Here is a 15,541-nt window from a genome sequence, read left to right as displayed (position 1 = left end):
TCATTTCTCTGACTCATTAAAGATTGGTCTGCTGGGAGTAAGGATTCACTGTCTATTTTTCAGCTGTTCCTTTCAGAGGAAGATAGTTTTCTAGACTTGAGCTACACGATTTGTCCTTGGAATGTAGTCCCTGGGAGCTGGGATCTCTGGAATGCCTGTATCTCTGTGAGTGTCTATAATGAGATTTTAAGTGGCCAGTGAAGGGCGTAGCTGAAGGCTTTCCTCTAACATAAACTCCACTCAACATACAGGGGTAAGAGAGAGCCTTCCCTGGACACTGTCCACACCACTGACGGTTTTGTATTCCGTTCCATTAATTTGTGACATGACTTGTTTCACAATTTTTTTTTTTTTTCATTCACCCTGAAAGCCTGCAAGACCAGGAGCTATCTTTTTTTGCAGGTAACTTACCATAGTGAGCTCTGGAGTCAGGCTCTCTGGGTTTAAATTCCAGCTCCACCACTTAACTGTGTATCCTTAGATCATCACCCCATGCCTCAACTTCCTCTTTTGAAAGGGCAGTTCAGTACAAGAGTTGTTATGAGAATAAGAGTTTATAAATGTGCTTGGTATATAAGAAGTATTCAGCAAATATCATCAGCAGCAGCAGAACACAGAATCTGGTAGAGAATAACAGTCTACAAAATGAACCTAGGAGGATCTCAGTCTCATCCTCTCGGAAACTCCCTCATTTTTTTCATTTTGTTTTGAGACAGGGTCTCACTCTGTCACCCAGGCTGGAATGCAATGGCGCGATTTCGGCTCACCACAACCTCTGTCTCCTGGGTTCAAGTGCTTCTCCTGCCTCAGCCTCCCAAGTAGCTGGGATTATGCGTGCCCGTCACCACTTCCAGCTACACTGTACGTTTAAAATGCAGTTTTTTGTTAATAAGAAATGGTGAACCACATTATGATTTTCACCTACTATCTGCACCTGGCTCCAGTAAACAAGCATATAAAATATCCCAAATCCATGGAACAGGGGTTGATAAACTTCATAGGTAAAATACCAGATAATAAATATTTTAGTTTCTTTGGGCCATGGAATCTCTGCTGCCATCACTCAACTCTTTCACTGTAGCATGAAAGCAGCCACAGTCAATATGCAAAGTAATGAGTGTGACTGTGTGCCAATAAATCTTTATTTACAATTACAGGGAGTAGGTTCGTTATGGCCTAGGGACCACAGTTTGCAGACCCCTTCCATGGATGAGGAGCTTCTACCTATTAGAGATGTCCTTATTTTTCCTGATCGTTGCATAGTTCTGAAGCAACACAGCAGATGAATGTCAAGGCTCAAGCATCCTTTTCAGGGTACCACATCCTACCTTCATCCCATCCTACTTTCTGTCCAGAAGCACATAAGTTACATGCCACATCAGTGCAAGTTAAATAGGCAGATATTTTTCACCATGGTCTGGGACTAGTGTTAGTTGCCATAAGGATGACGACAAAGGTAAGAGTTTGGCTCAGGTAGAGCTCACAATTAGAAGGAATTCAGTCACCCACCTCGAAAAAATCACACAACAGAAGCGCAGGTAAGGCTCTTAAGTTTAAGTTAAGACCACTTAACCCAATCATTTAAAAATTTACAGTAGGTAAACTGAGGCCAAGACTAAGGAAGCCACTTGGCCAGATTTATGTAAGTTCTCAGCACAGCTGGCACGAGAACCTGGTTTTCCTAATTTTAATCCAAAGTTCTTTCCACCACACCACTAGGCTAGTATCAAGCTTTTACTACGGACCAGACCATACTCAAATCCACAGAGGAGAGAAAATTTTTTGGCAATTTAAAACCCAAGGCCCTGCCTAGAAACTCCCGTGTCCTTCCTTCTGGGGCATCTTCCTATCTTCCAACCATAAATATTTACAGAGCACTTCACTTGTGTTGCTTAGCCCCTACTGGGTGCCAAGAAGATAGTAGGTGCTCAACAAATGTGTGTTGAGAATTGAATAAGACACACGTGATATATGGTCTTCACCGTCACGGAGCTCACAATCTACTGGGAGAATGTCTAAATGCACCCCTGTAATGCACTGCAGATGCGAGGATGCAATGCTATCTTTTCCTCTTTAGTCTTGGAAAATTGCCTGTCAGTGAGAAATCTTCCCACGAAGGTTTTCATCCCCTTGTAACTGCCCCTTCTCTCTTCAGATAGAGCACCTCTGTCTTTTGTACTTGCAAATGAATTGTGATTAGTTTTCACCTCCAGCCCAGGGGATTAGCTGGGGGACCTTTGATCTTCAGGTATCGATTTGCATCTTAAAGGAAGTATGATCTCATCTGGGCCAGCTCAAAATTCCACCCCTGCCCCCCAAGCCCTGTCTGTTTACCAGCCCGGGGCTGACCAGGGCCTCCCAAGTGGGGCTGAAACAACAAGATCAGCCAGACTCCAAGAGAAGGCAGAGGAAAACAAATTTCCCAAACGGCTTGGTGAAGGTGGGAAAAGGACATTTGCTTCCTAAACACAGGCTGGTCTGCTATTCCTCCTTTCTCAGATCGGAGAGACTGTCCAAGTTTCTGAGTCTGCAGAGGGGACCCTGGTAGTTCCTGGATCCCGGCTGGAGGTTGCAAAGCAAAAGGAGTTGAGCTTGAGAATCAGACAAAATCAGGTTCAAGTTCTGATTCTGTCTTTAATCACCTTTGACCTGTATAACTCTGGACAACTTTTGAAATTTTTCTGGCATTTGATTTTTTCTTATCTCTGAAGTAGGAATAAAAGCCTTAAAACATCTCCAGTAATACACATCCTGGACATTTAGTGTGAAGAAAAGCAGGGATGTTTGTAAGGTAAAGCTTGATCAAAAGAAGTTACCCGTCACTGGCATCATCTATGAGAGCTTAAGCTCTTGAGGGATTGCTTTGTTTGTTTTTTCACTGCTGTATTTCCTGATACTGAAAACAGTGCCTGGCACGTAGGAGGCACTCAATAAACAGGTGTAATACAAAGGGGTGAATCATCATTTAGTCATAACTATTGTTAACCAACCATTCTGCACCGTTCACTTCTTCATGAAGGCCACGAGAAATGAAAAAGACGTACCAATACAATTGAAGGAAACTTCTTGTCGGCAGAAAAGGGAGCAGCCGTCACCATTGATCTTGTTCAAGTCATCGCATTCTTCACCTTGGTCTCTGCAGAGCAGATATGGAAGAGAAATGTGCCAATTTAGTCTCAAAACCATGGCTGGACATGGAAAAGTCCCTCCCTGGGCCATGAACTGTCAGTGAGACCTTGCACAAATCCCTTTCTCTGTCTGAGTCTCTTTCTTCATCTTCAAGATGAGATTTCTAAAAGGTGTAGACTTATAAGATACTTTCACATTTGCTTTGCTTTGTGTTTCTGATGACAAAGTGGAATTCCTGATTCCAACTCATTCTCTGAGATTCTCTGAGTCAGTTAACAAGTCAGATGGGAGTAACACATGGAAGAACTAATGAACAAATAAATGGTCTTGCTCTCACAGCATCTAGGAAGTCTCATGGACATTTTCTTGTTTCTGATCTTAAAAGAGCATATTTGAAGGAAAATGTAGAGATTCTGTTCCTTCACCACTCCCTGCCTTGATATCCTTCTTATTTTCCCAATATACTTAAAGGTAACAATTTTTTTTTTCATTCATACATTCAAGTTTAGTCACCCTTCCATTGGAAAGTTTTGCTTTCTCCATTGGGTGTGTCATTTCTTGGTGTCAAGAACTCCAAGGGCTGCGAGACTACACTGTTAAGAAATATTAATGCTCCCTTTGTTTTTGTTGGAATTATTTCCATCACCTAAGGATGATTTTGCAAAGGTTGGGATGGGCAGAAAATGAGCAATGATCTTTGAATTGGGCTTAGGTGACAAGAAGGAAGAGCAAAACCTGAAAGTCTGGATGGGTTATTGCTTTCTGGAAAACGATCATCCTTTAAAAAACAAAACACTTGGGTTTAGAACCCCATGTCTCAAACTAACTGTATAATCTTGACTAAGTCACTTGACCTCTTGATCTGATATTTCTGTGATGATTTAAATTTAAATTAATTGAAATGAATTATAATTAAAATTCCAATCCTCAGTCATAGTAGCCACATTTCAAGTATTCAGGAACCACATGTAGCTAGTGGCTACTGTAATGAACAGCACAGAACACATTTCCATCATTGCAGAAAAATCCATTAAACAGTGCTCCTGTGGATGCTGAACTTCAGTTTTCTCATGTGCTAAAATGGAGATAATTAGTCCTACTCCTCTGAGTAGCTTAAAGTGGTCAGTACAGTGGGTGACACATAGAAGATGCTCAAGGAGTCACAGTCCCCATTCCCACTTTGCTTTGGGAGGTCTCTGCAGAGTGTGTGACAGCTGTCCCTCCCTCCCCAGAGACCAGCTGGGACCTGTCACAGCATGGAAGAGGCCTTAGACTTCTCCTTTCACCCAGGCAATTAACACTGGACAATGTTTGTTGCTTTTAAGAGGTGTCAGAGTAGCAGGATAATGCCTTGCAATCAATCCTTAGGATGTCTAGGGCATTACATTGATCTCCAAAGAGCCACCCAAGTCCTCTCCTGTCTGCACACCTATGAGCAAAGAAGTTTGTATTTCTAGCTGGTCTCAGCATTCTCTGGCAGTGGATCTTGCTTGCTGGAAATTGCTGATGACCTTGTGCTTCTAAGCTAATTCATGGGTTGTTTTGGAAAAGACTTAAAAAAAAAAAAAAAAAAAAAAAGTACCTGGGCTAGTTCCCTAAGCCACAAAGCTTACTTTCAACCTCCCTTCCATTGCCACCCAAACAGTGTTCTACTGGTTTAAACAAAACATTCGGGTCACTACAAATATCTTCTAGGCATGACAGATCTATCATTAGATAAAGAGGTTCTGCGAAACCTTATTTGACCTCTGGGGCTGGAGCAGGTGGCCATCTTTCTCTGTGTCCATAGACATCTTGCTCCATCTATCACAGCACTTGTCATACTGACTGCCTTTGCCTGTTACTTGAGAGCCCCTTATAAGAGACTGTAATTTGCCAAAGGAAGTGACAGAGTCTTCATCATCCTAGCACCTCAGTTTCTGGCACAGTGCCTAGGATACAACAGACAGCATGTAGCCACTCCTTTACTTGTTAGTTTTGCAGAGTTGTCACATCACACAACAGTGCAATGGGGAATCCAGATGAGAATTTGGGCCCTCTGTTCATGTACTGGTTCTACATCTTACCAGACATGGAAGCTTGAGAAAACCTCTATAATCTCTTTGTGCATTAGTTGTTTATCTGTAAAGTATTATAATAAGACCTATCTCACATGGCTGTTGGGTGGGAGAAGTCAAGGAGACAATAATGTAGCACAGTGCTTCATGAACAGTAGAGGCTCAAGAAGTGTGTATAAATATTATTGCCATTATCAAAACGTTCATCCATTGCCTTCACCTTTACCCGATCTATGAAACGTAGGATCTGCTGCTATGGATCATTTAAGACAGTACTCATCCATTAAGGGCCTCACTGAGTGCTGCATCTATCCATATTTCTTCGTAAATTCTTTTACAGACAGAGCAAATTAACTTGCATCATTCCAGGAAAAATCCTATTAGCTAAGATGATATCCCTTCTTTTCCTCAAAGTTTTCCTTCCCCCCACTCCCCATCCCCACTTAGGGAAACATCCGTAAGCTATATTTAGTTTCCTACAAAGTATATCAACAAATATTTGATATCTACAGGTAACTGAACATGTGTTTGATGTTTATGCAAGATACTAATTCTAGGTAAAAATACTAAAAAAAAAAAAAACAACTGTATTAAATTAAGTATACTATTTAAAATTAATAATAATTATGATACTAATAGTTTTAGATCAGCAAGAATGATATCATTTGCAGTGTTTAACCAATGCATCTATATCTGTTTCCACCATGAGCTGAGATGAGCAGCAGATGAGAATCGAAATCTGGCGACTTGAAAAAAAAAATTGGGCTAAATTAGAAATTCCCAAATCACAATTATGAGTTATCAGCAATGACTGCAAATGTTTTCTGGATATTCTAGATATGAAGTTCATTATTGGACCCACAAATGATGGGGTACTTTCTCCATGGAGAGCCCTCTGCTTAATTGTTCAATGTTCAATCAGACAGCAGCTGTATTAAAACCTGGAATTTGATGAATTAATGTGGGAGAGAAGAGCGGGAAGTTCCCCTTTCCCCAATTTTTACTGCATTGGAAACTATATATTCTTTTTCTGTTGCTACATATGAATGTGGATCTTAAATACACACAGCATTGTATGTTAAATAGCTCAAACAAAGTGAGGAGCATTCTATTCTGTACTTGAGGAGTCAAATTCTTGGCAATCAGCTGATTTGCACTATAATGCAACACTTAAAAACCCTTACACTAATCTCTTCAATCTTAAACATTTTGACAATTCAGATATTAAATTTCAGGTGTAGGACATTTAAGAAATAAATATATGAGCCCGAAATATATATATGTGTGTGTGTGTATATATATATATGATATAAATATATGTTCCTGCTTCAGAAAGCCACTTGAGATTATGCAAATAATTACGTGCCTTATCAGTGCCAATTTTTTAAATGTCATTTCTTATTTTAATAACTTGAGTTAGTACCTTTTCATTAACAGTTGGCAAACTTTAGTTGTGGAGTGGGGAGCAAAGAGGAACAGAATCTTATAAATACTGCTATCTTTTTACATAGCAAGCAAGTTTAAAAGATATAATTTGCCAATGATCTGATCATGTTTGCAACATTTCTATTGCCTTGAATATTAAGTTATATTCAGAAAGAATACTGCTGGCATATAACTGATGTCTATGTGGATGAGTATTTATATGCCAGCTCTTTTCACTTGCATTACTGCATCATCCTTGCTGTATTCCTAGCTGGTCCTTTCATCCTAAAGCTGATGTTTCCAGTTTACATTCCATACCACAAAATCATCAGAAACAAATTAAATTGTTCTTCCCCTCTAGCTTAGTGTTAGTGATGAACAGAAAGAAAGAGTCATCTAGTGTGTGTCTTTCATATATGTACTACTCCTATGAGTTGATTCATGTTCTACACATCAGTGGTTTCATCCAACTGTGAAGCAAATTCTTTTTTCATAACACCCCTCCCCTTATAGAAATAGTAATTGCAATTCCATATTGCACAGATATTATGTGACACCCAACAGTGCTATTTAATGAAGAAATTTTGCCAATAGCTTGTTTTGCCTTCTCCACATGTAATATTTATCATTAAATCTGTCCATAGTTTAAAAAGTCTCTTAGCAATAGTGTGACTTGCAGATAAACACTTTAGCAATGAGGAACATAATTTTAGCAATAAGAGATATAATTTTGAAAGATTATTGGTCTCTTCTCCACCTCTAGAAACAAAACTCTCAATTTTGTGCTAGAAAACTTTTTTTCTTATTCTGGAGGAAAAGCGCTTAAAACTTTATTTATTGAGTTTTAAACAATGCAAAAGTCTTGGTGGCTCCCCTTCCCTATTTGCCAGTTGCATAGCATCTTGTCCTGAGAATAAGAGGATGAATGGATTGATAATCTCATAAAATCCACACTTACTGATTCATTTGCCTCAGTGTACTCATATACACATTCAATTTTCACTCCAGAGTACTGTTTATTATTTATGGGCTAAACATTGTAGTGAGTTAAAATACTTCGCTATCTTTATGAGCCTTTGACCCATTTTGTAAATTGTTATATAATATGATACAATAGAGGTAACAAATAAATATGCAGTTTTCACAAATGTGAATGGTAACCAGCAAAGTACGTAAAAGTGTTTTAACCTAGATGAACTGTGTCCTGTTAACTGAATGTGTGCTGTGACTGGGACGGAAAAATCTAATGGAATCCTTGTAGCACACATAAAGCAACTGAGAGCAAGAGCAAATGATAGTAGGTGCATAAGGGTAGTTCGGTCTCAATCATATGTTGTATTACATAGTTGCAAAATGTATGTGTTCAAAAAAATAGTCATAGCTTTTCTTCTGAGTTCAGCAAATTGTTTGGAGACCAATCCAGAGACTGCTGGGGACCACTAGTAGTTCATAGCTCATGCATCGAATAATATGTCATAAGCTCTTCTATTCAGCACCCTAACCATCTCTTGACCTAATCAGCATCCCTCCTCTTCTTTCTTTAATTAGATCTACTTACTTTTGTATAATGCCATCGCCACAGTACCCACTTCCATGGATGTATGTGACAGCAGGTGACGGCTCACTCTCTTCAGTTCCTGAAATAGTTATGACCCAATACTGGTACACACTGCTACGATTTAGATCCCTGGAAAATACAAAGAAGACATAATTATACAATTACAATACTGGGCAGACAAGGAGAGAATGGTAAACTGACCCCCTGGAGTACGTTCTATCAGTCTTGCTCATTTGTGAAATCAAATGCACATTTAGTTATCCAATACTTTCTATTGTCCACTATGGTTACATCAGTTGGCTAAGTATAATGGACTACACTAAAATGTACAGTAATAACTAGCATCAATTGACTGATAACTATGTACTTACTAGGTGTTGTTTTTTTCTTTAATTTAACCTATACAGCAACCCTGTTGGAAAAGTATCAGATGGCAAATGACTAAAAATGAAGATGTTTGTGAGGAAGCCATTCAGGAAAAATAAATATAAACAAAAGCACAGAGGTGGGAAAGCACCACACCAGATTCTTAGGTGTGATCATGTTTCTTCATTTTAAAACCTGAGCAGAAACTCCATTACACGTGAGCAAACCCCTTTCTGATGCTGCATGTACAGTGGATCTCTGCCTCCCTGCCACTTGCTTCTCCCTACTTCTTTCACTCTTGACAAAATAATAATAATAATAATAATAATAATAATAACAGCATCCATTAATATAATATGGGGCCTTAGGCTAAACACTTTTCATGAATTTCTTATTTGAGAATCAAAACATCCCTACATGGCTGCTAGTATTTACATGTTGATTTTACAGATGGTGAATCTGAGGCATAGGAAGGTAAAGCAACTTGTTTATAATCATATCCTATTAAGTGATATCCTATATTCTGCCTATCTTATCCCTATTTTAGGTCTGTTTTAATAACCTCGCCCCTTGCAAAGTCGGGTCATGTCCTGGGAATCACAATTCCAAGGACTGCTTCCTGCCAGATTTCCATCTTGCCTAGATTGCATCTTTCCTCAACCTAAAGACCTCCTAGTACCTGCTCTGACTTCTCAAAAACAAACCACCAAATGAACACGGCTATTGCCAATTATCCTCCAAGGCAAATATATGTTCATGTCAATTCCACATGACCACATCTCCCTCCCTATTTCCTTTATGACCATTCTCAAATGAAGATGTTATTCCTGTCTTTCATCTACCTCTGTATCTATTCTTTTTAATAATAATTTTTTTAATAATAAAAAAGTACCATGGGAAAAATCACAAAATGATAATGAAGAGAATTCCTATCAGATTCCAGAGTTGGGGGGGATTTCATAAACAAAAGGATGATGTCAAAAAATCTCAAGTTCTCCTGCCCATCTGTTATTTCAGCTGCTGTTAGGGTTTGGGCTGTTTGGTTAAGGCCAGCAAGATAACAGGTGCAGGGGCAATGGACAGAGAATGTCTTCAGACTCTCAACGCAATAATGAGTTGGAGTTTATGAGCATTGAAGGACTCTGGGAAAGAACACAACTTTCCTGAGAATATTGGATGTATTACCCCAAAGGGAGTTTGTTTCAGCAGCACTGGAACTACTAATATTGTGGGTAGACCAAAAATCCCTGGAGACTTAGTGCTCTGCCAATGAAGATGAAATAGGTGGACATACAAATATCTTGAGAGATTTTTATGCATGAATGATGGTTGTTTTGTAAACCTCGAATCCTATTTTGTTGATAGAATTATAGGGTTTATGATTTCATTTAGCTCATTGGCTACTTTATCCACATCTAGACTAATGAGCATACACTTCATCTGGTGATAATTCTAAAACTGGAGTGGGGTGGAGAAAAACGTAACAATCCCAGGGGATACACAAAGTTACATGATAAATATGACATGCATTCTATTGTGTGTTCATTTTGTTCTAAAATACGGAGGCATGTTTTATATTTTTTAAATGGCCACGTTGTGATATAAAATAAGAACTTTTCTTCAGACTACATCCCAGTCCACTGGGGCTATCCAGTCATTGTCTAAGTAGATAGGGGTAGTTCTCTGGAAAAGGGTGAGTATGAAAAGTACCTCTCTACATTGTGTTTTTCACTTCTGGCATGTGTCATGAGTGATTTATGGCTGATCATATTTAAGGTGCTTGGCTAATATTTGTGAATGTTTTCCTCCTCTCTCTACTTTGTCCTCTTACCTCATCTCTTCCTCCTCCTTTTCCTCAATAAACTTCAACATAGAGACAAGAAAACATGTGTTTCTGTCCTGGCTGCCTCACTTATTAGCCAGGAAGTCATGGGCCAGTGTTTCACCTTTCTGAGCCTATTTCAAATCAGTCATAAACCTGGCTTCACAGCATTTATCTGCAGATTAAGTGTGAGAACATTTATAAAGCACATATGTGCCCAGCCTATGATAAACATTTAATAAATGTTAATCCATTACAATTAATGGTTAATTATCAACATCCTTGTCCACTGAATTTATGCTATGGTCCCCTTACTAGAAGAGATGGAGAGACAAATAAGTAATGTAATCTTGGTTAGGCAAACCCATGAACATGGAGCCATGATCTACCATGTGTGCCACGGCTTGATGAAAAGTATCTTTTCTGCTACTTCACTTGGCTGGAACACCCCCAGTGCCTGGTAGCTTGCTCTCTTTCCAGGTGACCCATTTCAGCTTCTGAAAATTCTGAATCCCAGAAGGTTTCTCTTTACCCTGGGGTGAAATCTGTGTCCCTGTAACTTCCACCCACTGACCTCCTTCTTATCCACCAACATCATATTTGATTAGTACAGAAACCTTAATAACCTTCCTTCTTCTAGCTGTGTGTGTGTGTGTGGTTCATATTTCATTGTTTTCCAGAAGCTTAAGCAGCTCTTTGAGGAAAGTGTTGCTATCCCATGTTTTCAGATAGAAAAATAAAAGCCCAAGTCACTGCCTTAAGTTAAAAGGTGGGGACAGTGGGATGGGTACAACAGTTACTAAAAAGATCATGTTTTCCACAGAAAAATTTCTATGATAAAACTATATTTTCCCCAAGTTAAAGTCAGAGTTAATGTTAAATGAGGGCTCTTTTCTCAAGAACCTAGGTAGAATAGATTTCCTTCAGAAGGATAAGCTAGTGGCTTCTGAAGGCTTTGCTGGAGGTTAGAACCTATTTCATTGTTGGTCTAAAAGTAGGACATTTTTGTCAAGTTGTGCCTTTCAGCTGCTCCTAAAACCATCTGGAAAGCCTATGCTATCACTTGAACTCCTTCCCCTCCTGTGCCTCCTACATTCAGATGGACCCTAAGCCCTCTCAATTCTCCCCACTCAGGAGTTTCTACATCATCCTTTCTTCAGTTCTCCTGTGGCCCATATGTCAATCTTGATGACCGAAGCAGCTTCTGGCTTAATGTCCTGCCTCAACCATATCCTGTTTCCAGTCTTGCCAACATCGTCAGAATATTCTTAAATATAGAGTCACTCTCCAGCTCAAAATCTTTTCATTTACTGCAGCAACAGGAGCTTGCTACCAAGCTGAAATTTCCAATTTACTCTTTCTTTGGAACTAAAATTTTAGCAGGTCATCTGACATGTGATTATTTTGGCTACTTCTGATTTATTTCATCAAATTTTGAATGCCATTTTCAGTTTTTTCTTTTTAAACTTCAACGATCATTAGTAGTAAATCATCAAGTCTGCATCTGAATATTTTATGTTTGTAGCTAATATATTTTAATGTGATGAAGTTGTTTGTCTCTTCTGAAGGGTTGTTCTGTGGAATCTTTGCAATTTTTTTTTTTTTTTTTTTGAGAGAGAGTCTCGAGCTGTTGCCCAGGCTGGAGTGCAGTGGCCGGATCTCAGCTCACTGCAAGCTCTGCCTCCCGGGTTTGCGCCATTCTCCTGCCTCAGCCTCCCAAGTAGCTGGGACTACAGGCGCCCGCCACCTCGCCCGGCTATTTTTTTTGTATTTTTTAGTAGAGACGGGGTTTCACTGTGTTAGACAGGATGGTCTCCATCTCCTGACCTCGTGATCCGCCCGTCTCGGCCTCCCAAAGTGCTGGGATTACAGGCTTGAGCCACCGTGCCTGGCCTTTTTTTTTTTTTTTTTTTTTAAAGACAGTCTTGCTGTGTCACCCAGGCAGAAGTCATAGCTGTCACTGTAGCCTCAAACTCCCTGGCTCAACCAATCCTCCCATCTCAGTCTCCCTAGTAGCTGGGACTACAGGCATGCACCACCACAGTGGCTAATTTTTAAAATATATTTTGTAGAGACTGAGTCTAACCAAGTTGCCCAGGCTGGTTTAGAACACCTGAGATCCAGTGATCCTCCCCACTCGGCCTCCCAAAGTGTTGGGATTACAGGCATGAGCCACTGTGCCTGGCCCTCATGCCTTTTTTCTTTTTTAAACAAAACAAAACAAAACACCTTTTTCTACATTTAGCTATCTTTCTTTAACACATATCGCAAATGGCATATGTGCCAGAGGGTTGTATTTCTGATAATTAGAAACAAAAATGCTGGCATTTCTGATTGATAATAATCTCAGTATTCTGCCTCAGAAAGTCATATTGATGGTAAATGTATATCAAATTTAGAGCACAACTTACACTGAAATTTAATTACAGGTTGTGAAATCATTATCTAAAATATTAATACATACATAAAGATGGTAAGCACCTTATGACTTAAGCTTAAATATGCATTTAAAATGCATAAATTAAAGCGTATTAGTATGTAGTTAATATGATAAGTCAATTAAAACCTATCTGAAATCTGTAGACAAGTCATGTGATTTTGCGGGGGTCTGTTTTTCTGTCTTTTAATTAGGATGTTTGATTCTTGTCCCATACCACTGTGAAGGTCAAATAAGAAACATAAAAGTCATATAGGAGGAAGGGGAGAGACAGCCTCATTACCCTATTTTGCTTCTTCCAGAAAACTCTCTTTGAGCTCCTTAAATACTCATTATTGATTCTATTGTTTCCATATCATAGCATTCATTTATCATTGTCTATCTCTTCAAATAGTCTCTATAACTAAACTGTGTTATATTTCTTTAAAACTCCATCTTCTGGAATAAAAACAGTAATCATAGTTTCTATGTGTTGCCCACTTATTATATGCTAGGCACTATGTATCATGTTTTGTATGTACAGTCTCAACCAAAAGAACAATCCCTTGAATAATTATCCTCCTTGTCAGATGAGGAAACTAACAACACTTAGGAAGATTAAGCTACTTGCCGATAGTCACAATATTTTTGTCATGGAGTAGGGACTTGAACCAGTTCGGTCTAACTCCATTCCAAGACGGTGCTTTCCAAAGACGGAAGCCCCAAGCTTTCTGAAAGTACAGCAGAACAGAAATCAGAAGACTTTGTTTTGGATCACAAAGAGCTTACATACAAAGACCAGTTGAAAGATTTGGAATTTGTGTCTTGTGACTTCCAAATCTTTGTTTTTCTATATTAATTTAATAGTATTTCCCTATGAAATACTACTGCTGACTCATTGATCATGGACAAGACATTTCCTCTTTCTGTCCATCCATTTTTAAAAATCTATGAAAGAACAATCTGGGAAGGATGTGATGATTAGTTCTGCAATCCATGGTTCTAATTCAATGAGGAGTGTAGTGTTGTATCCTTATGTCTTGAGCTTTTCCACAGGCTACAAACTGCTTCAGCATTTAAACTTCTGCACTGAGAATGTGTGTAGGTCTGGACCTATCACCCAGATTATCTGAGTTAGAAGACATAAGATGGGACCACCTAGGATGCCTTTGGCTCAGGAAGAGCCCAAGTGTTCCAGTCTAGCCTTGAGCTAAGAACCAGAGGGTATGTCTGGGCACTTAGTATGTAAGCCTTCAGCCAAGAATGGGAAGGGAAGGAAACATTCACTTTTTGAGCCTGAGATGATGTGCCAAGACTATACATGCTATTATTATTGTTTTAATTAGAAAATACTTCAGTTATACAGAAAAGTACAGACTATACTATAACCAATATTCATAGGCTTACTATACAGCTTTGTCAAATTATAACTTTGTGCCATATTTTCTTCATATCTTTTATTTTTGGCGTGAAAGGAATAAATAGTGATCAAGTTTAAACCCACCTGTATGCTCCTCCTGTATCTCATTTCCATCCCATGCACATTTTTATACTTTTTGCACATATGTATTGTTTTACATATTTTAAATTTCATAGATGTTTAAATACTATACTTATTTTGTAGCTGGCTGTTTTTCTTTTTTCCTTAGCATTGTTTGAGATCACACATATTGCTACAAATAGATCTGGTGTATTTTCACTAACATAAATATTTTATTGTATGAATATATTATACTTTATTTGGCCATTCTTTTCTTGATAGATACCTAGGTTGGTTCTTTTATTATTGCTATTATTGTTATTTAATCACTGTGTTTATTATTTACAACAATGTTGCTTTAAACATTTGTGTTCTTTTCCTCTGTGCACACAGCAAGAGTTTTCTGAAGGAAAAAATGGCTAAAATGGTATCATAGGTTAAGGTAATTGCATCTTCAACTACTAGATATTGCCAAAGTATTTACCAACATGATTGTATCAATTAACACATCTACCCAAATGCTTCCCATTGCTTCAGGTCCTTGCCAGCACTTGATTCTGCCAAATACGTAATTTTTTTTTGTCAATCTGATGGTTATTAAATGATACTTAATTATTGTTTTATTTTGCCTTTCCCTGATTACTAACAAGCCTGAGTATCTTTACACATGTTTGTGGATCAAGTAGGTTTCTAGTCATGCGTATTGTTTGTTCATCCTTTTGCCTATTTTAAATTAAGTTGCTTTTGCTTTTATACATTAATATGTAAGTATATTTACATATACTGGATATTAATTCTTTATAATTAAAGCCATTGCAAATACCATTTCATACTCTATGACTCCTAATTTTTCATTATGTTTATGCTGCTTTGTTGATAAGAGAATTTCACGTCCTTCATGATTTGTGTTTTTCATATGTTGTTGAATAAACGTTACTTTAAGATCATAAAATAGTCTCTTTTATTTCCTTTCAATAATTTTAAGGTTTTGTTTGGTACCTATATGGTTTCAAGCACCTACGATACGTTTTTTTTGTTGTTGTTTTTTTTCTTTTTTTTTTTTGAGACGGAGTTTCATTCTTGTTGCCCAGGCTAGAGTGCAGTGGCGCAATCTCGGCTCACTGCAACCTCTGCCTCCCATGTTCAAGCGATTCTCCTGCCTCAGCCTCCCAAGTAGCTGGGATTACAGGCATATGCCACCAGGCCCAGCTAATATTGTATTTTTAGTAGAGATGGGGTTTTGCCATGTTGGCCAGGCTGGTTTCAAACCCCTGACCTCAGGTGATCC

The 15,541-nt window shown here is 38.5% G+C and overlaps 1 protein-coding gene across 2 annotated transcripts in view; it reads right to left on the bottom strand.

The window, feature by feature from the left end:
* The window catches only part of PAPPA (pappalysin 1), a 247,697-nt gene that overhangs the window by 128,264 nt on the left and 103,892 nt on the right, over positions 1–15,541 (bottom strand). For both annotated transcript variants that reach the window (XM_003911313.5, XM_021927804.2), the window contains exons 8-9: positions 8,170–8,298; positions 3,045–3,136 (exon numbers count right to left, since the gene is read on the bottom strand). In XM_003911313.5, the coding sequence (XP_003911362.2) occupies positions 3,045–3,136; positions 8,170–8,298 (221 nt within the window). The remainder of the gene's footprint in view (positions 1–3,044; positions 3,137–8,169; positions 8,299–15,541) is intronic.

This window comes from Papio anubis, chromosome 13, assembly GCF_008728515.1.
Source record: "Papio anubis isolate 15944 chromosome 13, Panubis1.0, whole genome shotgun sequence".
Taxonomy (NCBI): Eukaryota; Metazoa; Chordata; class Mammalia; order Primates; family Cercopithecidae; genus Papio; species Papio anubis.
This window is presented reverse-complemented; position numbering and strand designations above follow the sequence as displayed.